Source organism: Chiroxiphia lanceolata, chromosome 3 (assembly GCF_009829145.1).
Source record: "Chiroxiphia lanceolata isolate bChiLan1 chromosome 3, bChiLan1.pri, whole genome shotgun sequence".
Classification (NCBI taxonomy): domain Eukaryota; kingdom Metazoa; phylum Chordata; class Aves; order Passeriformes; family Pipridae; genus Chiroxiphia; species Chiroxiphia lanceolata.
In genome coordinates this window covers 6,500,388-6,524,232 of record NC_045639.1, presented here as the reverse complement: position 1 = coordinate 6,524,232, position 23,845 = coordinate 6,500,388, and the positions used below count along the sequence as shown (strand labels likewise).

The window sequence follows — 23,845 nt, the reverse complement described above, 5'->3', positions numbered from 1 at the left end:
GTGCTGTCGTGGTGGCTTCATGGTTTGACATCTAACAAATAGAGAGGATTGCCTTCTAAATACAAAAATCAACCCTAAGCATTAGGAGCAAATTTTCTTGGTATGAACTTCACGTAGTCAGCTTCCTTTACCCATTTCAGTCTGTTCTGTAAATAATAAAAAATAAATACCTTACTCAAAGGCTTTGCAATTTCAAGTACCCCATTAAGTTACTTCATTTTGCTATCCATAGCACATGATCTCACAAGCAAAGCTGTTTATTTGCCTTAGGGAAAACAGAGATGTGGTTGCATCACGGGTGTTTCTGAGTTGACAAGGCTTTTCCCCGGGGCTGTTTGGGAGAGTTGGAAAGAAGAACAGGGAGAAAGCACGGAGAGAAGGGAGAGGAATGGCAGAAAATACAGGTGCAGTGGTCTAACCTCCTGGCCCTTATAGACAGACAAAATAACCACAATTACAACTATTATCTCTCACATTCTTCTAGCAGGGGAAAAGAAAGGAACACTCTTGAGGCCACCTAATTTTAAAGGAGTATTTAGTTTTAGACTCTTCAGACATTTTTAGCTCTACTAGCACGATTACATTCTCATTTTTGTTGCATTTGATACAGAGCTGCTGCACCAACTTCGGCAAGGTACTCTACGTACATACACAATGCCAAAAGCTGAATTTGACGGGCATTTATGTACGGAAGGAATATATCCAAAACTGGATTCGAATTCTGAAATGGTTCAGATCATTTAAAGATTAAATTCTAATATAAAATGCAATATGAGTTTGCTGAGAAACTGTACTTAGTCAATATCAGGAAACCTTACAGGACATGTATCATACCAAAGTTCATATACTATAGTGTCCTCTTTCCTTAGATGTCTCTACAAATCAGCCAATACCCAGCTTGGATTTGGGACAGCTTGCTTTGAAAAATCAATATAACCTGATAAAAGCCTAAAGCTAAAACCCACTAACATTCATTTCAGCTTATTCCATTGAATATCAAACTATTACTCTCAGCTTTATCTGACAAAAATCTGTCCTTGGGAAGCTCAAAGAAGTGAGGCTCCAGTCTTGGTGCTTGAAGACAGCTCTCTCCCTCTGCACCGAGGGTGAGTGATCTCAGATCCAATTTCACTCCCGATCAGTGCGTTTGGTTTCTCATCATTTCATAAATGTCCTGCCCAGAAACGTTTCTGACTGGAACTGAATCCACAGCAGGACAAAGTATATCCAAAACTCCGAGTCACAGTGAGAGTCATCCAGGTCAACCTTTGGCTGAGGGAGTTCCCAGAACTTTGATTCTTATCAGAACATCAGGAGGCTCAGGAAAAAGAAACAAGCATCATCATTATCACTTTGACCTAATAGCACCTTCCAAGTGTGTGTTATAAACTTGCCTTAACATTCTGTGAAACGCATTATGTAGTGTGAGTACTCTGAATTTCCCACCGACACCTTCCAAACTCTCTCAGCCCATGAAGTGTTAACAAGATTGCCATGTCTTCTGAAAGGTAATTTCCCTATAGGTCTGACAAGAACTTTAATCTCAGTGTCAGGAGCATTAATTAATTCTATAAACAAAATACAGGTAAAAGAATATTTTAACTTAGAAATTCAATTAAAATATCTCATTATATTCCTCGGCTTCAGCACATCTGTGTTAAATATTCATATTTTTATTCCCAACATATGAGTAACTCCATCCGTATTAACAGAGTTTTCTCCGTTCTCTTGGAATTCAAGAGACCATGAATTTCTACATTTTAAGAAGACAGAGAACGTGGTCAAGCTCTCCACGTACGACAGGTTTTTTTTGTGGAGAGTATTTTAAAGGCTACCCACGTCCTTAAGAGGTATATTTACGGAGTTTACATAAAAGAACACAGTCAAAAATCTGCAGAAACAGCATATTAAAGACCTTTTAGTGCTCCGGAGCAGCTGTGACCTGGTAAAATCTAATTATTTCTCACATGCCCTTTGGAATTCTTCAGGAATATGTACTGTAATTTCTAAATGATGCCATCAGCACTGGGCCGGCCTTGGAATTAAACTGAGAGATAGACCATATACATCTTTTATGAGTATCCCGCAGATCTGTGTTAAGGCTTAGCCACATGGCACAGCAACGTAACCCCAGAATCTGTTAACTAATACAACTAAGTCAGGCGTGAGAAATACCAAATACACAACGTTTTTGTAAAAACACTGCTATAATCTTTGAAGAATCTCGGTTTTAAAAAAAAATCCCCAAGATATCTGCAGCATTTCAAATCAGCTTCTGTACTTGCACAGCTCGCTGTTCTGTCCCACAGGGTAAGCCCCTGGCACACTGTAGTACCAGTCATACCCTTGTCTGTATAACACATGCACATATGTATCCATAGCATGCATGTAACATATTATATATATGTGCATTAAGATTTATATGCAACACAGCTGATTATATTGAGCTGGTCAGGGCACAGCTCACTGCCAGGACTATCAATACAGACAATTGTACCTTAACCTGAAGTCAATTTATTATTAGTTCTTACTCTCCTCAGGGAAAGATTAGAATTGAAGTGATGGAGAAAAAAAAATCCCTTTCCCTCCTTGTCAAGGAAAATCAATTCAGAATTATTTTTTTTCTAATTAGTTGAGTAAAGATAGCAGGTATATAACATTTCAAACACCTAAATACCAAATACATCAAAAATTTATTAACATTCCTCTTGAGAAAGAATGAGGTTTGATACTTTCATTTGCTTTTACCAAAAGTTAAACAACAGGAATTGAAGTATTCAAACTTTACACAGAAAGTGCAACTATGTGACAATTTCCATAGGATTTGTGGAAGTCAAGCACTCTGTGAACTTAACGGAGCTTGGCCTTGTGTCTTCTGATAGCAGCAAAAAGCACAACTGGAGAATAACTGGGATCAGCAGAGAGTTTTCAGGAGCCTCCCTTCCCCCAGCTCCTTGTGCTGGCCAATGCACTGGTCAAAACCACACAGGAGGTGGCCAAGATCAGCTGTGCACTGGTGACAAAGAGAACGGGATGCTCATGAAGGCAGCGGCTGTGTGCCGTGAAGGAAATCCCGCTTTAATGGAAAATTTAAAGAAAACCCAATGGAAACATCAACTTCATTTGCCAAAGCCAACGCTACTCACGTGCTGGTAAGCTGCGAATAGCAAGAAACTACGTTTTAGGAAAAAACACCTGGGGAAGGTGTTTTCTAGCTTGCCTTATGACCACCATGAATTTTTGGCTGTGTTAGGAGGGCAGAAAATTTGTTTTCCAAGGAAAAATCCCTGAGGATGTCAGCCAGGCCCCAAGACCCCTCAACCTCAGTCCCACTGGGCACCGTAAGATATGTCCCGGTAAGTGCCATCTCGGGCTGAGCACGGAACCAGGCAGCTCTTATCCACTCGCTGATCCCAAACGGGATCAAATGCCTCGGGAAAACTTCCACATCCCAAAGCCACCGCCTGCAACACCTCATGGGCAGGGAGATGCCGGAGGAGAAAAAACACTCCCCGCCATCTGACTACAGGGGCTGAGGGAACGCACGAATTTATTTACATTTAATTATTTTATTTATTTATTTATTTATTTATAGTTATTTATTTCCCAATATTTTTCAACTCGTGAGTTGCACCGGTCCTTGGACCCAAAGCCCCGGGGAGGGCAGGGGGGACGAGACGAACGGGGGGTCACCTGCCCAAGGCCAACGCCGGGCACTGAAACGGGCGCCGGGGGACGAACTGGGGAGGGGATGAAGGGGCGCCGCCTCGCTCCCGCCACGGCCAACGGCGGCACCACCACTTAAAAAAGGAGGGGAAAAATTAAAAAGGGTGAAAATAAAACTTAAAAAAGGGCAAAGAACGAACCTTCCCCCGAGCCCCCGCGCCCCTGAGGCGCCCTGCCCGCCCCCCCCCCCCCCCCGCCTGGGCCCGGCCGCGCCGCCGCCTGTCGCGCCCCCTGGCGGTGGCCCCGCTCCCCTCCCCTCTCGGCCCCGCCCCCCCAGCCGGCGGCCCCGCCCCCCGTGACGCGCGGCCCCGCCCCCGCGGCTCCGCCGCCGCGACTTGAGGGGCGCGCGCCCGGCTGCGTCCGCGGCCGCCCCGCCAACAGCGCAGCGCCCGCGCCGCTCCAGCGCCCGCGCCGGGACCCGCTCCCAGCACACACCCCAGCACGGCACCGCCGCCGCGCCACCGCCCGCATCGCCCCTTGCCCGCGCCCCGTCCGCAGGTAAGCGCGGGATCACCGCTTTTTCCCCCTCTGCGAGAGCTGCGCGGGTTGCAGAGGAGGAGGGAGGAGGAGGAGGATGCGGCGGGACGGTGGGGCGATGCTCCCGCATCCCACCAGCCGCTTCCCAGCGCTGCGGCGGGAGAGCCCGCCCGCCCTCCCGGCGGGGCGCGCAGGACCCGCGGAGGCTCTGCCCGCACCTTTCTGGGGCGCTCCCCGAGCCGCGGGTGCGGTGCCCGCGCCGCCCCCGGGAGAAGGAGCCGCCGCAAACGCGCCCCCCGCGGGGGGACCCGCAGGGCAGCGCCGGCTCCCCGCGCTGCGGGACCCCCGCGGTGCAGCGCGTATGGACGGGGGAAGCCTCCTGCCTGCACCCCAAATCTCTCCCCCGGCATGGAAACTTCCCCTTCCATCCCTCCTTCCATGCATCCCTCCCTGCGTGCTGCATCTATTTAGATTAAAAAAAAAAAAAAAAAAAGAATAAAGCCCCTGCGCAGCGCTGTCCCCCCCGCACCACAAAGTCTGCGGGCGAGGAGATGGGCAACAAAATGGTTGCACTGGAAGAATGAATGCAACAGGCCCCGATTCCCGCCCCGACGCCCCACTTTCTGTAGGAAAGAGAGCCGGCTGGTAATCCCCCTGCAGTTCCGTAGGTCCTCGCCTAGTTTTAATCAACTTTTCAGCTGTTTTCGGTGTATTAGGTGGTTGCCTGCCCTCGTAGGAGCGCAGCAAATTTCGTTTATAGATGGCTCGCAAATAAACAGTTCGCCTCTCACTCCTGTGCACGAATCATCTCTACGTGATTCTGACCCCAAAAACCATTTCGCGACTGCTGGATGTGTCAGAACCTTTGTTTTAACCCATTTCCTCGAACGCAATTAGGAGCTGCAACTTAGTTGCTCAGGCGAAGCCCGAGTATCCCTGCATTTCCCAGCGCAGCCGTCCTGCTTCCCAGCATCTGCCGTAGCTCTCAGCATCCAGGCACAGCTTTGTGATTTTGGGGTTGGTTGGTTGGGTTGGGTTTTTTTTTTTTTTTTGGTTGCTGCTCCGTTTCCAAGCTCATCTCCTCGGTGAATAAAAGCTCAGCTCTTGCACAGACAGCTGCCTCTCTGGCTCAGCCCTGCTCTTTGAGGTCGCCTCAATTTTAATCTCTCTGACCGCAAAGGGGTTTGAGCTCAACCCTGGCACATCCAGGCAAAGTTGCGAGAGGAGTGTTGCAAACGCCAGGACCAGTGTCTGTGATTAACTAATTCGGGGAATGCTCTTAGCGACGGGCTGTTAATTTGGGCTGAAGGCAAGTCGCTCCCCTTCTGCAAGGGATCAGTTCTGGCCAGTTCACAGAGTACAGTGGAGTATTTTCTGCACCAGATTTACACCAAAATGCAGAATTACTTTACAATTAAATCTTAAATCCTGTGAAAGAGCACGGATGCAGCTGAATGCGTTTTCTCATTGCCTCTTGGGGGAAAAAAAAAAAGAAGATTCACGTTCTGCATTTCCATATAAATCGTTTATACTTTTTCTCTGCGTAGAAGAGGCTGAAAATGTTCAGACTTTTAAAAAACAGTTCATTATCCTGACCCCAATTTTCTTGTCTAAAATATACTGCCCAAAAAGATAGAAGCATCAATTATGCTCACTATCTATTGCCTGGGGATACGGCGTCTTAATGAACATTTCTTTGAATTAGACTGAAAAATGCATTTGTCAATTCAAGTGTACAAAGAAAAGAATTATTTGCTATAAAACAAAGATCAGTATGTGTTTTCCTTGTCATTATATGCCACACATTAGAGGTTCCAGTGCCCTTCCCTCCCTCAAAAGAAAACCCACCCTCAAGTTTCCTTTAATTTATTCCAAAACCATACAATACAGCCCTCTTTAAGATCGGGTTTCAAATATTCCATAAACAAAAGGTATACCTGGGTTTACAGAAAGCCAATTATCTTAAAATATACTGAGGTTATTCTAATCCTTCTATTCATGCTGCTATCAAGCTTCTCTATTTTGCCATCCACATTTAATCACTTCTAAAAGCTGTATTTTTTCCTGCCTTCTGTGCTCCTCCGATACACCAGAAACAGTGACAGCCTTTGGCATATATTTAAAATGCTAATTCTCTTTCTCTTTTTTTTTCTTCTGGTACATTTATACCATTTTAACTGGAGAACAACCAGATAAATACTGCAGTTAATACAATCAGCATGGGAAATTCTGTAAACTCTGTGAAAGAGTGATTTCTTCTTTTTTTTTTTTTTTTTTTTTAATTCCCTCCTTTGGAGGCCGCCTCTGTTTTTCTCAACGGGAGACTTTGTTGTAATTAAAGCAGAGAAAACTGGACAGCAGCAAAAAACATCTGACTTGTGGCTCTTAAAAAGCACAGGTTTTGTAGCATGTACCACCCCCCAGTGGGCAAAAAACTCTGTAGTAAACTCGCAGCGAGCTTTAATCTCCAGAAATAAAGTGGATACACTTTACAGCAAGAACAAAATAAAGATGAGTTTCTGGCTTGTTGGGACTTTTTTTTTCTTTCTTTTAACTTTTCCTCTGTCACTAGTAGCTGGAAGTTGTCAGATATTGTGTAAGGATCGGTGACTAATCCAAGCAACTGCTGGAGTTGAGGAACTTTGCACTGCAGTTATTTGAAGTGGCTTCAGCTGGGAGATGGCCATCTTTGTCTCCTTCCAGCAGGAAACATGGATGCTAATGGCTAGTTAGCCCTCAAGTTTTTTTTTTTTCCCTTCATCACTTCAAAGCACAGGAATGCACAGAAGAATTAATATGTGATTGCTTGCATTTATTTTTAATGAGCAGGCAAACACCACTCAGGGCAGGAATCTGGAAGAGTGTTCAGTAAATATATTATATCATCACTAACTCTGCTCTGCCTTTCATGAGCTGTAAGAATCCAAACATTTTTTCTTAATTTTTTGAGGAGCAAATTGATTAATCGGGAGATGAGCAAACAGCTGTTTTAAAGGGGAAGGAAACAAAACTAGTGAAACTTTATCCAGTGTTTGAGTAACATTTTTACACGTCTGGGGTTCTGTGCCAGGAACTCCCTATCAGGTATAATTCTACCTAAACTTGTCAAGAGGGGGGAAAATAGATTTTTTTTTCCCCTTGAAACAATGGCAGCATTTGTTCTCTATTCTTATATTTAAAGCCTGGGCGAGTTACCTCAGCAGCAGCTCTCAAAAGAAAACCTAGAAGCCATAATTGGCTAAACTCAAAGAGCACTAAAACACAAAACAGAAAGCCATTGCAAAAGACTCCCCCTCAAAGTGCTTTTTTAACACACAACCTTTGCAGCAGCAGAGTAGTCAAAACAAGAGAGTGAGTAGGAATAGAGTAATAGTCTGGGTCTTTTCAACCCAGCATCTTCAAAACTGGGCAAGGTTTTAGAAGTAAACTTCAGAAGAGAACCACTCTTAGGTCATTTCCATCCTTTACAGCAAATACTGGTTTGGCTGATCTTAGGCGTGGAGTCAAGCTTTTACTCGGGATCCATTCCTAAGTCAGATTCACTTGCGTTTGAGGGAAGATCACATAAAAATTTGCATTTTTTAAGACACTTGAGTTAGACCTAAGAAGACAAAAGCAGTATTATATTCCTACTGCACAAGAGAGGGGAGCAAATTTTTTGCGAGGAAATAAAACCTTCTCCAACAGGAAAAAAAAAAAAACAACAAAACAATTAACCAAATTTCACCAACAGGCAGAGACACAACCTGACTGCAGGGCTCACTCTCACTTTAACAAACTCCTCTGCATTCTTTACCCCTTGGAAAGACAGCTAGAGGACCTTCTGCTTGCCCAGCACCAAACAAAAGACTGGGGCACCTTCCTGAAATATGATGATCGTGGAAATTGCAGCTCCTAGACAGGGTGCTTAGAAAGCATTTTGCTGTCACTGTCAACTAACCCTGAGTAATACACTTAAAGAAAACAAAGTATGGGCATTGTTTTAAGTCTGGATTAGCACTGTGGAACTTCTTTTAAAAAAGAAAACAAGTTGGTGGAGCTGTTTAAGCAGCAGCATGACCTTTGCAAGCACAACTGGCATTGAAGCAGTAGCGAGCCTTCACAAGTATTTGAAAAAATAAGCACATTTTGTGTTTCTGTTACATTTCAGATTCTAAACAAATACAGAGGCGACTCTGGAATAGAAGTGCACTGATTAAGCAAATTGTTTGGCTTATCAAGTATGTATATTCTAGTGGTGACTTAAATGCTATTTTTGTCATTTATAACCTAAAAAATACTGAGGGGTTTCCCTTCCCCCTGTTACTTTGATGGTCAGAAAGGAGCCACTGAACTACCAGAGTTCCTGCTGGAGAACACAGAGGTAGATTAGAAATTCAAATAAGCATTGTGTGACCTCGAGTGAGGCAGGTCTTGATTTTATTCGCGTTTTATCACAGCTGGGAAAGAAAAGGTATCTTTGACATCATTTTTAGGAAAAAAAATCTCAACTTCTCAAATATACCAAAACTATTTATTTTGTTATGCCATTGCCTGCCTACAGCACAGGGAGTGCAGCTGGGCTCCAGACCTCAGTATAAATGCAGTGTTCTTCTTAGGTACATTTTTCTTGTCTAGCACAAATTAGTTTGAACATTTTAAAATGAGATGCCCCCCTGCTTGGCTGTGCCAAGGCGATAAGTCCACGTGCAAGGCTCACACATTACCACTATCTGTAGTAATTCCCTTGCTTTCACAGTCCCAGGAAAAGTAATTTAACCATGTGGTTTAGCAAAGTTCAGGAAAACATTCAACTCATCATAAAGATAAGCAAAGAAAAGCTGCTGTTCTGACGTTCCTTTTGTTACCAAAAAAAAAAAAAAAAAAAAAGGTGATTTTTGCATTAAAAAATTGATTTTAGCCCAGACTTTCTAAAACCTGCTCTGTTCAAAAGTAATGGCTCCTTTCAAAACCATGCGTCCATGAAGCCTCCCAGTCTGATGTTGCAGAAACCTGGACACAGTGTCTGTACCAGTGGGGGTCACTTTTCTTTTCATCCCGCCGGATCAGCTATAATGACTTGGTGTCAGGGAATATTTAGAGACAGCTCAAGAAGGGGAAAGTTGGAGCATGGCAGCAGGATTCCCTTCTTCTCTGTAGACAGATCACTGGAGCCTTTGATATGCAAAAACATTGTTTTCAGCTACGGCTCCAGCTATAAAAGGGAAGTGCAAGATATCAAACAATCAAGACCTGGAGAAAACTATTCTAAGTTTAGAAAAGGGAGTGGGGGGTATAGTCTTAATCCACATTTTTGAAACAGTGTCGTCTTCTCCAAAGAGACCTTTTCTTTTTTCTCTCCCTTGTTTTCATGTAATTTTGAGAGGAGGGATGAAAAAAATTCCAGGAACTTAATGAGCTTTAGTGCTTTCATTTTAATCCTCCACATTACTGCTATTATAATAGTGGCAATAAATGAAGAGATGACTATCAAATGGAGCACAGAGGAAACAGTTTATGTGCTAGAAAGGTAAAACAAATGAACTTACTTTCTGTATGTGCATGGATCTATGTAATGTATGCATACTGGAGCCAACCTTTTACTTAATACTAACAAGTTTTTTACAGCTCAGAGTTCTAAAGGAAATTTATGATTTTAAGTACTTAAAAGTTACTGTAGCCTTCAAAGGCCTATTTAAGGAATTTATATTCCTACTTCACAGTGCCCTTCCAGAAAATACCGTCTGTCACGACTTCACATTAGTTCCTAAGAGATACCTTTTTTTTTTCCTACAGCTGTTAAGCAGCTGTTTATTTCAGAGTTTCAGGAATAGGGCTGGACTTCTTTCCCCAAACACTTCAGTAATGCAGCCCAAGAACACTGGACCCTGAAAGAATACAGAGCTTTTTGTTCCATTTTGTAATGATTATATAATTTACCCAAATTACATAAGTTACCAATAAACATGCATTCCCTTCTAGTCTAAAATGTGGCCACACAGATTGAGTTTTTGCCTTGGATAAAGCATATGTTAAAATATTTATGCCACAGCGGGGGTCTCTCGTTCTGAGCTCCTATTTTCATTGCACAACTGGCTGAAAACAAGGTGCAGAAAACAAAGCTCAAAGGAGCTTCAGCAGCAGAGAAAAGGCTTCTCCATTCCCTCGCTGGGCACTTACACCATCTCTGGAACGGGGGGCTTTTGTTTCTTAAATTATGTTAATGTTTTTTTCTGTGAAAAAGAGCAGCATAATTTCTACTTCAGTGATTTTGTATCACTGCACATTTCCTGTTGCTGCAGGAGCAGTGACTGATCCGTTTGCATGATGGACCTGCCACAAATCGCAAAAGGCAGTTTTAAAAATTGAGTTTGGGTTGTTTGTGTTTGGGTTGAATATTTTATGAAGGACCAGAAGCTGCTCTAGTTTTGCTCCCAGGAAGAGCAGCTAAGCAAGGCTTACTCAGCACGCTGCTCCTGACAAGCATTTCCAAGGATTGTGCTTTGGACAGACATGCAGTCACGAAAGGGAGAAGCAAGGAAACATCAGGGATTTATTTTTTTAAAAAAAATTTCAGATTTAACCACTTCTGTTTCAAACATGCTACCTGCAGGCTCTTGGGGGACACAGACTGATATCTCATTGGATACCTTCTGCAGTACTGATATGGAGTAGCCCAAGTTAAAAATCCCAATTAAAAATAATTAGAGTTTTTTAAGAAACACAATCAAACAAAAGAGATAATGTTTTTCTTATTTTCTGAAATTTTACAGACTAAACCCACATATGTATTTCTGTTGCCAAAGAGCTGATGCAGATGCCTGGCTAGTCCCCAACTCAAAATCAGCATGGTGCAAAATGGGAAATATTCAAACAGTATTTTAGCAAAAACATGTCCCCTTTCAGCCAGGCCCTACTGAACAGTAATTAGCTCCCTTTACTTTTGAAACCAAGGAGAGGATCATCATCATCTCTATTTACCAGGAGCACAAAGCAAGCAACCATTTCAGCCTCCTCCCAGGAGGCATCACTGGTCATCAGGTAGGAAACATAATTTCCAAATATTTTGTTACTCTCTGCCTTTACTTTCCTACTGAAACAAGGGAAAATATAGTTCCAGCATAACATGAGACTAAGCAGCAAAATGTTTCCTGAAAGAGCTCTGTGTATTTTGTGGAAATACCAATGTTTTGGGACAGCAAGGTGTGCAAGTCACGTGTTCCGGGGATGCAACTCTTAATTCTAGTGTCCACCATGTCTAGTTGTTATTAATTCCAATTTTTTTGTTTTTAATTTTGCAGGAAATTAAAGAGTTCGAGGAAAGCTTTCCAAGGGGAGTTTTCTGGGAAGGAAACAGTTTTTGTGTGTTTGGTTTTGTTTGTTTTTTTAAATGAAGAAGACCACCTAACGTTTCTGTGGTAGAGTAACTTGCCTTCCTGCAGCACGGGAGGAATTCTTTCCTGCGTTACAAATCTGGAGGAAGCATTAAAATACAAGAGTCGGAAAATGGTTCTCCCAAAGAGGTGTGGATGTATTGGGATGTAGCTACTGTACAAAGGTCATACTTGGATGGTTCTGGATAGGAAAAAGGACCCTTCCCTGACCTCCTGAAGAGGCTGCCATCCCTCCAGCCTCAGCATAATGAATGGTTTCCATCACGGGGTGCTGAAGTCGCCTCCTCCAACTACTCTGCTTCACAGAAGAGTTTGTAAGAGTTACAAAGGAAGTAACTCCTGCTAAAGGCATTAAACCAAACAAAAGGGGCTCTTCATTCACAGACTTTACATGAGGACACACATAGAGGGAAGCTGAAGCTTTTCTACGCCCTGGCCTGGTGTGCTTATGTACCATGATAAATCTTGGTTGGAATGCTCATTGAGCGCCGTGCCAGGAGCCAGGGAACACACACCACCAACAGGGACCATCTGAGTAAACACCTCCAAGGACAAAACTGCTCCATGGAGTAAACCCTGAGAGTGACTGGAGAGAAAGACATTCCTTTATTGGATATCCTCAAGCACAAAACTTACTCGTACCCTTAAATACGGTAGGATCAATATTAATTTATTTTCCTTTTTGTGCCTCAGAGAATAAAGTTCAATAATTATATGAACCCACAAAAGGAAAGGTCATGACACTGCTTAATGCACAGGTCATCTTGCAGGAGTTCTCACAACCCTAATTACAATGGTAATTGAATTATGTTGTCTTAAAAGCTATAAAAATGCTAATTACCTGAGCTCAGTGTACAAACATACTACTAATGCAAAGTACAGTCTCAGTCTCAAGAGTTAATTTATATTATGCTACTAATAAGATGGGAAAACGTTGTTAAACCCGCCAAATAGTCTCTTATTAGCGTGCTGCTTAGTAAAGAAGACTTTTGAGAATGACAAATATTTAAACATGAAATTGAGCATGTAATGAAATCCTTCATCCAGTCAACAAGAGAACCATAGCTCTACCAATTGTGACACTCACCTTTCGAAACACTCCTGCTTGAACACCAAGCAAAGGAGGCCACAGTGTTTGGGAGTTGCACAATGTGGTGTGGAGTACTCAGAAGGCCTTGGGAAAAGGTCTTTACTGGCCCCTCCTTATTTGTCTGCACATCATGCTTTGCCATTAGGGCTATTTTTGGACCTCCAAAATAGCTACCGCTGACTTGTGGGTTTGGTAAGGGTTTTATAGTTCACTTAAGGGCTCCTGGGGTAGTTAGCTGGCTTAGGAATTACTTCTTATCTTTCAGATATAGAATGATTTACTTGAACTCTGGTGTGACTTTGACTCTGTACTTATCTGGTATCTGTGAACAAAGATTGTATGCATGAAATGTGAAGGAATCCTTATAAAGAGCCTTCTTGCTTAAGCAAAACAACTCACAAATCAGACATACTCAATTGTATTATTTTCAATCACTTTGCAGAATAACCTATTAAGTTAATTGTATTAGTACAAGATGTGGCAGAATTATTGATGTAAGGAAAAGAAAGCAAAATGTGTCTATGAGTTTGAATTTTGGTTTAATGTGTGTGTTTCAGATATCTTCTATAATGTTGAAGTTGAATTTTCATTGCAGTTTCTTCACTGATGATCTGGATAATTTTGTTTGTTTGGTTTTTTTAGATTTGTTGAAGATCAGAACTGTATACAAATCTCATCATTCCTGACCATGATTAGTGTAACCTGGAGCATCTTCCTAGTTTGGACTAAAATAGGGCTGTTACTTGACATGGCACCTTGTTCTGTTAGTGCCAAGCCATGCCCTTCAGTTTGTCGCTGTGATGTGGGTTTCATATATTGTAATGATCGCGATTTGACGTCTATTCCTACAGGAATCCCAGAGGATGCAACCACCCTCTTCCTTCAGAACAATCAAATAAATAATGCTGGGATTCCTTCAGAACTGAAGAACTTGCTTAGGGTGGAAAGAATATATTTATACCACAACAGCCTAGATGAATTCCCCACTAACCTCCCTAAGTATGTTAAGGAACTGCATTTGCAGGAGAATAATATAAGGACCATTACTTATGATTCACTTTCCAAAATTCCTTATCTGGAAGAACTGCATTTGGATGATAATTCCGTTTCTGCCGTTAGCATCGAGGATGGAGCTTTCCGGGACAACATCTATCTCAGACTTCTTTTCCTCTCTCGAAATCACCTCAGCACCATCCCCTGGGGTTTGCCTAAAACCATAGAAGAGCTACGCTTGGATGATAATCGTATTTCCACGATTTCTGAGCTGTCCCTTCAAGACCTTACAAATCTAAAACGCCTTGTTTTAGACGGAAATCTTCTAAACAATCATGGACTGGGAGACAAAGTCTTCATGAACCTAGTCAATCTCACAGAGCTGTCGCTGGTCCGCAATTCCCTCACAGCGGCGCCGGTAAATTTGCCAGGAACAAACCTAAGGAAGCTTTATCTCCAAGAGAACCACATCAACCGTGTGCCACCCAATGCTTTCTCTTACTTACGGCAGCTGTACCGACTGGACATGTCCAACAACAATCTCAGCAATTTACCTCAGGGTGTCTTTGATGACCTGGACAACATCACCCAGCTCTTCCTTCGCAACAACCCTTGGCACTGCGGGTGCAAAATGAAGTGGGTGCGGGACTGGTTGCAGTCATTGCCTCTAAAAGTGAACGTGCGTGGACTGATGTGCCAGGCACCCGAAAAAGTGCGCGGGATGGCCATCAAGGACCTCAGCGCGGAGCTGTTTGATTGTAAGGACGACGGTGTGATCAGCACCATCCAAATCACCACCGCGGTCCCGAACACGCTGTACCCGGCCCAGGGCCACTGGCCGGTGTCTGTGACCAAACAACCCGACATCAAGACTCCCAACCTAAATAAAAACTACAGAACCACAGCGAGCCCGGTACGCAAAATCATCACCATCTTTGTGAAATCTGTCAGCACAGAGACCATCCACATCTCCTGGAAAGTTGCACTGCCGATGACTGCTCTGAGACTGAGCTGGCTGAAGATGGGCCACAGCCCTGCCTTTGGATCTATAACTGAGACCATAGTTACGGGCGACAGAAACGACTATTTGCTGACGGCTCTGGAGCCGGAATCGCCGTACCGTGTGTGCATGGTTCCCATGGAAACCAGCAACATCTATCTCTCCGACGAAACGCCCGAGTGCATCGAGACCGAGACGGCTCCTCTCAAGATGTACAACCCCACCACCACCCTCAACCGGGAGCAGGAGAAAGAACCCTACAAAAACTCCAGCCTGCCCCTGGCCGCCATCATCGGCGGCGCAGTGGCGCTGGTGGCCATCGCACTACTGGCCCTGGTGTGCTGGTACGTGCACAGGAACGGCTCCCTGTTCTCCCGGAACTGCGCCTACAGCAAGGGACGCCGGAGAAAGGACGACTACGCCGAAGCGGGAACCAAGAAGGACAACTCCATCCTGGAAATCAGGGAGACTTCTTTCCAGATGATACCCATAACCAACGACCAAGTGTCCAAGGAGGAGTTTGTAATACACACCATTTTCCCGCCCAACGGCATGAACCTGTACAAGAACAGCCACAGTGAAAGCAGTAGTAACAGGAGCTACAGAGACAGTGGTATTCCAGATTCAGATCACTCACACTCATGATACTGAGGGGGACACGAAAGACTGCTTTGGGTTTTGTTGGTTTTTTTGGGTTTGTTTTGTTTTTTAAAGAAAAACGAGAAAAGACTGACTTAACAGTTGCTGTTCTACTGCAAAACACTGGATTAAAAGACTGACAAAGCAATGTACTGTACATTTGCCATATAATTTATATTTAAGAACTTTTTATTAAAAGTTTCAAATTTCAGGCTACTGCTGCGATTAATGTAGTGGGGATACCTGACCACAATTCTATATTTTAGTATTTTTTAGTAATTTGTACTGTATTTTCCTTGCTAATATTGAAGTTACAGACCATTTAACTTTTGTGTTCTACTGAGTAAGATGACTTGTTGACTGTGAAAGTGAATTTTCTTGCCGTGTTGAGCAGTCAGAACATTCATCTGAGATCCTTGTAAGTGTAAGCACAGGCCATTTTTCACTTTGGTATCAATAAAATAATGTTGAACCTGGCAAATCAGGAAGATCAAGAAGTGGTTGCAAAAACTCACAGAACTTTCAATGTTGGGTCTATTAAATCTGTAAACCACGACAATATTCAATAAACAAAAATGTGTGTAGTAATGGGCAATATCAGCTGTCTGGATATATCCATTCAACAATGGTGAAATCCAATTTAAAAGCAAATAATCCAATCGATGACATGCATGAGACTGAAGCTTTTGACACGTGTTAAGAAAAAAATTGATCCCTAGAAGAAAACAATCAAATTCCTAACAAAGAATTTAAAAAAAAAAAAAAGGAAAAAAAAAGAGTGCTAGGCTCTACAAACCAAGGGGGTAGATAGAGTTTAGGGATAGATTTTTGGTTATCAAAGCCAGTGGTCTGTGTATTACAGAGACAATAGTGATGGATGCTCACAGGCATTTGGGAGAAAAGGACAGGGAGAGAGACAACACTTTGAAACTGCTTTGAACAGAAAAAGGGCTGAAAGTGCAGTTTCACCAGAAGAGAGAGCAGGATATAAACCAAGGCAATATAAGCAAGGTCTCAAAAACTGTAGTCCCAAAGGTGAGCAGACAGCTGGGGAATGCAGCTCTTCCAAAGCATATACAGGTCTGTGTCCAGTACACTGCCTTTACAGTCAGGAATACTGCCCATTACTGTCACAGTTTTCCAGAAATATCCTTGATAAATCTGTATTTCTTTCTGCCTTCCTGCTGGACTATGAGCTATCTCATGTTTAAACCCCAAGCCACTCTTTGTTGCCATAATCACTCTGTTTCTTACACTAAAGAACCAAAGTGCTTTGTACGCCCTTTGGCCAGTCTTGTGTGTGCCTTGATCCAACGCTACCATGTATCAAGCTTTTAAAAACTTAAAGGGAAAAAAGGAAATAATAAAATACCCAGTTTTTCATACATAACTTACCTATGAAAAATACTGGTCTTATTCATGAATTAATGTGAAAAACTAGTTCTAAATCACACTGCACCTCTGCAGTGCACTGATAAGAAACCCACTCAGAAGTTACTGCTTTTCTGGTCATGAGCTTCACCTTTTTCTGTGTTCAGCTTGACAGCGTTACACTTAAAGGTCTTCTTTAGTATTAACTACTTGGAAAACAAGTTTTCACAACTGTGAACAATGTGAATGATGAAAGGGAGGGAAGACATGGAGTTACAACCCTCTGAGATACAATATTTTTCAACAGAAACAGAAAATAAGGAGAAAAATACTTAATATTTCAGACAATATCTCAGACGAGAAGGAATGCACACCACACGCAATTCAATTGTAAGAGAATTTTAGCAGTGCTTGGCCTGTTTCTCTAAATGCAGTAAAGGACAGAAGATGACAAGAACAGTGACAAACACTGAGACTGATGTTTTCAGCCTGCAAATAATTCTCCTGCCAGGGATCCATCTAACTGCACAGACCCAACATTTCCAGTAACACACAGGTTTTTTCATGCTCATTTTCCAGATGTGCCCAGGGAAGCTGCTCTCCAAACTCCCTGTGCCACAGTACTGTTGCCTTCCAAAAAGCCTCCTGCAGTTTCTGAGCAGCTGGAGGAGCAGCACTGTGCTTCCCTGCTGACCTTACACAAACTATGCCTTCACATGGAACATGGACTGGATCCATGGAGAGGGGCACCCTAAACAAGGGTGTGCTCAGCTCAGTGCAATGCACCACACGAGACTATTCCGCCCTGTTTTCCCATCCCAGCCTAGGGAAGGGCAAGGAAGCCAAGACTGAGCATGTGGAACCTCATTATGGTCACGTGCAAAAGGATTCCCAGGCAATGAGTGGGGAAGGAAAACAGCCCAGATGGACTGGAGGGACCTGTTCTTTGCCTAAGCAGCCATTTAGGGACCCCTCATATCTGAGACAGGTTTAATGGCTGGGGGTCACTGGCAACAGACACCAGTTCTTTGCCAGCAGTTCTCCAATAACACAATTTAAAGAGATTTCACTGGCTTTTCAAACTATTTACATGGAAATGTCTCTCCCAGTTGGCTCCAAGTTGTGGAAAGGGTAAAACAACACTCAGTGAATACTCTCCCCTCTGAGGTACCTCAGGAACCTGGTCACGGTACCTGTGGTGATGTCATGCAAAGGTCATAAAGGGCTATAAAAAAGCTGGTTTTTGAGGAGATAATTGCATGAGAATCCTAAGCACAGTGACTTTCCACATGACACTTCTGTCTGTGAGGCAGTAGGGTGCAAATCCAAAGCAAATTCAGTAAATCAGCCCAGTTGTTCCTGCTTCACCTTCCACCAGGAAGAGTGAAAACCTGGAAGGGATCCTGTCCTCCAGAGGGAACCCAGGTCAGGGAGCCACTGTCCTCCTACCACAAGTGATGTCAATGGAAAAAATGGCACATCCACGTGTACAAGACCTTCCTCGGGTTCTACAACAACCTTTACACAACACGCATAATATTAAGATTACTCTGGCAAGTGCTTTCAAGCTAAACTCTGTATTTTTTTCTTTGGATATTTATACAAATTTCTGTTCTGCTCCATGTCACGCTCGTCTCCTCAAGACTCTGCTCCTTCCTGCAGTAATTCTGCATGAAGTGCTCTCCGGCCCCACACACAGATCCCCTCAGTTAGACAGGTACATGCGCTGGCAAATCCGATTACTACACTGAGCAGTTTACTCAACACATTCATCAAAATATCATTAATCCACATTAAATTTATCTCCATTTTTAAATTCCCTGTTATTTCAGTGTGCTGTTCAATATTTGTTGGTGGAGCAAGGAGGGGAATTTTTTTCAGTGTTGCCTAAGCCTGTGTGCAGAGTTCACTTGATCGGCACCCTCCACATTCAAATACTGTGCCGAGTATGTTTTACATTCTTTATTATCTTCTCTTTTTTTATTTGTATTGCTATCCTGAATTGCTCATAGTTCTGTTTTAACCTGAAAGCTGCCTCCAAAAACACCCTGGTACTTTGGAATCTGTATTAATTTTGTCTCATCTTGGTACCTTCCACAACTAAATTCGCTTCATTTATAAGTTGTTATTTCCTAGCTTTCTACAAGAGCCTGATGGGCAACAACTGTTGGGGGTTTTTTGTTCGGGATTTTATTTGGTTTTTTTTTTTTCTTCTGGCTTTAACAGTACCAAATTCAAAGTATTATGGTCTTGGAACACAGTTTCCATTTCTCCTGCTAATGCAGTGGTGAGCATGCAAGCTATCTTGTGCCAATGCTGTACATACTGAATGTAGAGCAGCAAATGCAATAAAGCAAGAGCAAAAGTAATAAAGCCTTATTTGCTATTAAAATAATTTACTGGTGACATAACGCGCTAGAGCACGTCTAGAGACTTCTCTGCTGACTAAGAGGATGCAATCTTGCACGTTCACCTGCAGCTGAAGTGGGATAAGATCTTCAGACATGAGCTGGCAGATGCCACCTGCCTGGATTTATCCAAACCACATTTGTTGGGGATAGTCTTGGACAGAACCATAATTCACACGGATCCCCTCTGCTTTCAAAACACCTTAACCTTATTTCCAAATCCATATATTGTTTCAGCGTCACCCTGGGACAGATCTTTGTTTAATAAACTGTTTCTTTACTGATACCAGAACAACAAGAGCTTTGAGCCACAAGCCAGGACTTACCATCAGTGATTTATTTTTTTTAATGAAGCATAAAGTTACTCCATACCTGGGGATTTTCTTCTTCCAAACTAGCCCAGAGTTTAGCCAGAAAGGAAAAGCTCATTGACTGACTTCAGAACAAGAAAATTTTAGCCTTTTTTTTCCTTTCTTTGCAAATGGATTTCATTTTGGGGGTGGCAGAGTAAGAGTCCCACCCCTGTGATGAAATTAGAGCCCTTTCAAACACTGAAAGTATAACCACGACACAGTATCAGATTCTGAACACAGTTGCTTTAAAAGTTTTTTTCTTTTGGTGAACATTAATGTTTGATTTAATTTTAATAGTTATTTCATCAAATAATTTCCTGCTCCTCTCAAAAAGTCCAGAAGAAAACACAGACCATGGATCTCACTAAAATGGTGGCTGAGCAGGTGCTCAAAACAAGCATCAACTCGTTCTATCAGCACCGGACATCACGCACCACACTCACTGCATGGCAGCCTTTAAATGTTGGCTGAGGAACATCCCTGCCCTGGGGGGAAACCAAAACACTTGAAAAACGGGTGTTAAATAATTCTCTGGAGTTTTGGTAGTCTCAGGCAAACCTGTACAACTCACATTTTGGCAAGTGAGCAAATGTCCCTCATGCATGGACATCATAAATTCCCTGTGCCTGAAACCTGCAAGTCAGGATTTCAGGAGTGAATTACCCAACTGCAACTGCTTTTCAGAGCCTCTCTGTGTTTTCTTAGGATGAGAACGTAGTGGAGTCATGGTATAAAACCCCTCCAGATTAACCACATGAGCCAAAAACGTCTTTTTGAAATCTGAAGCTAGACCTTTCTAAGCTTAGCAAGAACACTCATAAATAAGTTATAAAAATAGAAGGGTCCTAATAGGGCTAATTAAATAATCTGACTTGTTCAAGCTGGTTGATAGTGTTCATATAGGCTGATGCTCTGTCCTGAACAGCCCTCTTAAGTCATCAAAAACAGGGAAGGGATCGTAGCCAAGTGCGAGCTCCCGGCCCCTCGCTGAGCTTAAAGAATATCAATCTACAGATGGAGCCCTGGAAGGTCTAACTGTTCAAACTCCAGGGGTTGCACCATGTTCTTTAATCATTAACTGGGGGAACATCATTTACAAAAGGATGAAATTATGCATATCATGCATAATTTAATTTTTTTTAATTTATGCAAAATATTTAAAAATTTATTTAGATCAGGACAGCACATCCGATTTACGTAACACCAATTTCCTCCAGTGGCCTTAGTCCCTGGTAAAGCCTGCTTGGAAACTGGTTTTCCATATAAAAATTTCTGGGGTGTGGGACGTGATTTTATTTATTTTCATGGGTTTTTTCTTGTCTTTTTGCTTTTTTTTAATAAATAATTGTACTGCGAGTCTTTTTGTTTTCATGGGATTCAAAAGTGAACTGGTCGACAATTTTAAGTGAATGCCTCCAACACACATTTAAGGCAGGTGCTGGTGGGATAAAAGATCTCCCCACAAACTTCTCCTTTCCCATCTCACCTCACAATAACACTTTCCAGGATTGTAACTTGAATTCCACTGCGGTAATGAAATGTTTCTTCACCATTGTAAGATCCTATTCAGAACTGGGGACTTTTTAATTTTGGATGCACACAGGCAGCTGTATTTACATACCCAGGTATGGCTTCGAAGCAGTGTCTTTCAGGCTGGGTAACACAGCAAATCTAAGCCTTTGTCCAGCTCTGAGCCTGCTGCATTAACATAATTTCCTAAATTACTGCAACAAGCAGCAGCAGCTCAAACGGGGAGTGAGAGAAACCCTCCTTACCTGACACATCATCTTCAGCCACTGACTGCTCTGTGTGTGTGAAACAGTTAATTTGGCTTCCTTAAGTGTTGTTTTTCCACAGATTCAATGATAAAGAAATAACAGTTTTAAAAAGAAAGGGAAACCCTTCTAACCCAGGAATGCTGATGTTCTGACAAAGCAGAGGATTTAAGAAGTGATGTTTTAACTTTTATCCAGAATTACATCCCAAATCCAACCCTATGCACTCCCTGATTGTGTGTATGATGTGCTCTCCCCTTATTTAAGCCACATTAAACAGAGACAAGTTACTTGCATTGCACTCCTCTGAAAGGAAATAAAATGAAACTATTTCCATTTTCTGCACAGTTGGAGCAACGAGGTATGAATGTGGATGGTTACAGAACCTGTGGTATTTTGTTTGTTTACCTGGTTTCAATAACCTTCTCAAGAAACCTTCAGACACTTCTTTCTGAAGCCTGTATAAATTACTGCCCATGAGGAACAAGAGCTCATTACCAGAAAGAAAGCCACGTACAGGGACTGCTAACCCAGTGAGTAAATACAATTTTAGGGCATTAGCTGATAACACAGAACCTCTGCCTAATGTCTTTAAGCAATTATTTTACATAAGAACTCCTTAATGGCATGTTACCTACTTCAGTCACTAAAAACCTTTTCATTTCTCCCCGATGCAGAAATGACACACAGCACACTAAAGGAAAAATTAAATAAAAAAAAAAATACGACACAGTTTTTCAGGTCTTGGAAGTCCTTCTGGTGGTTGAAATTCAGCACTTTGCAGCCAAATGGAAGTGAGGAAAATATTGCTGGGGGAGCTAAATTGCTGACCTCATGCCATTTCCTTACATAACTGGGAAAAGGCAGGGATGGAACTGCCTGTAGGACCTCACCAGCTCAACCACCACTGTCTCAGACAGGCCCTCAGCTCTCCCAGTTATGTGGTGCTTTCGACTACAGGAAAATTTGTCAGTGCCTTGAAGGGCAGAGAAGGTTGAGCATTAGTAGGACAATCAACACCTCTAAGCTCTTTCTATTCTTTTTTTTCCCCCCTCTTCTCCCCCTGCCCTTTTTAATTAAATAAAGCTCATTGAGAGAGTTTGTTCAGTAAACAGGACTGATATGCAAAAAAACCAAGAGTGATATGTAAAAACCTTTACACTGCTGGTGGTACTTGTTGATACATAGTGGGATAGTGCTGAACCCTCCTAAAGAGTTTGCAATCAAATCCAGAGTAGGCACTTAAGAAAATATTTAGTCTGGAAATCACCACTCCTTGAACTTACAAATACATTATGTTAAGGGTGAGGGAAAGAAGATAATCATATATTCCTAAGAGGTTGCTCCCAGCACTGCTACTTTCTCCTGCTCCATACTTGAAGTTAGGAAGTCCAAATAAACAAGATCAGTTAAAGAGAATTTTAGGGGAGAGATGCAACACCACAAAATAACACTTCTGCTACTGAGAATTGAATTATACTGGAAGAAAGAGTAAGTGCTTTGTTTGTCATTGCTTATGTGTATCAGGAAGTGCTCAGGTCTTGCATTATCTGCTGGCCTGGGGCCAAGGTTGCACTGCACTGATCCCTGCATTTCCTGGTTGCAGACAGACAGAAGCATTAAGAGGAGTCAAATGCACCAAAAAATATTTAATGGGACTGGTTTTGTAAAAAAAAAAAAAAAAAATTGTCGCGAATTTCTGGGGTTTGTCTAAAAAATGTTGTCCCCAACTCTGAAATCTATCACTATCCTATGCTATTCTTAAAAAGAAAGAAAAATAATCTTTCAAGCGTAGAAGATTTGATGTAATGCCCAGTTCTACCTGTAAAATAAATTCAAAAGGTTTGGTCTGTATGTGAATTCATACACAATGATGAGCACACCTTAATTAAGCCCCTCCCTAGTATTTTTCCATTGTTCTTCTGCACAGAAGTGAATGGCAGTTTGTGCAGCATCTTCTCATCTTCCCCGTGTTGTCAACTGACTCCTTAGACATTTGTATCACTTTAGGCATTAAAATATTAAAAGCACAAAAAGTGGTTTGTCAGATTTCTTTTTAGGGTCTTGGAGAGGGAAAGGATGGAGAGACATTACACTAGGATGCTAATTAGGGAAAAAAGGGTGCTACAATATGCCGCAGGAAGATTCCTTGTTTTACTGAAAAAAGAGCCCCAACCTTCCCAAACTCAGCTATTTTGACAAAAGGATTCTATGGAGCTGCTCGTGCAAGAAACACATCTTGTTCCCAAAGCAACCACATCACTTTGGGAAGGGAGGGAAGGGAGTCTGTCTTTGATATGGATTTGAAGGTGATATCCTGTGTCCCAAGAAGGAGCACCCTGCTGATATGATCAGTATAGGTTTGATTCTCTAAATATCAATTTTAAACTCGATCCTGGCGTTGCTGCAAAATCAGAGGGCAAAGCAACCCAAGTCACAGGGACATCAGAAAAAAAAAAAAACAACAAACAAATGAAAAAACAACCCAACCCTGCGAAATCCTCCAAAAGCACCTATCAAAGTGATTTCAATGCAGTGATCCAGTACAAAGTCAAAGGATGCAAGCTCTCCTAATCCCACACTTTGAGCTCCTCCAGGCTCCAGCCACCGTTGCCATGGCCCGGCTGACGCCTCCTCCGA

The 23,845-nt window shown here is 42.5% G+C and overlaps 2 protein-coding genes across 7 annotated transcripts in view; one reads left to right on the top strand and one right to left on the bottom strand.

The window, feature by feature from the left end:
* Positions 1 to 23,845, bottom strand: part of MACROD2 (mono-ADP ribosylhydrolase 2) — an 848,490-nt gene that overhangs the window by 739,151 nt on the left and 85,494 nt on the right. The gene's annotated exons all lie outside the window — the stretch shown is intronic.
* FLRT3 (fibronectin leucine rich transmembrane protein 3) lies at positions 4,129 to 16,104 on the top strand. 4 transcript variants are annotated; one of them, XM_032684584.1, is made up of 3 exons: positions 4,129 to 4,224; positions 11,484 to 12,229; positions 13,309 to 16,104. In XM_032684584.1, exon 3 carries the CDS (start codon positions 13,355 to 13,357, stop codon positions 15,302 to 15,304), a length of 1,950 nt encoding a protein of 649 aa, XP_032540475.1. In that variant the 5' UTR covers positions 4,129 to 4,224; positions 11,484 to 12,229; positions 13,309 to 13,354; the 3' UTR covers positions 15,305 to 16,104. The 4 variants fall into 4 exon arrangements, with proteins under 4 accessions (XP_032540475.1, XP_032540476.1, XP_032540478.1 ...); XM_032684585.1 differs by lacking the exon at positions 4,129 to 4,224 and having other exon boundaries at positions 11,334 to 12,229; XM_032684587.1 differs by lacking the exons at positions 4,129 to 4,224; positions 11,484 to 12,229 and adding an exon at positions 12,236 to 12,372 and having other exon boundaries at positions 13,518 to 16,104.

Excerpts from the sequence above, each read along its gene's own strand:
- FLRT3 (XM_032684584.1), top strand. The coding sequence starts at position 13,355 with ATGATTAGTGTAACCTGGAGCATCTTCCTAGTTTGGACTAAAATAGGG.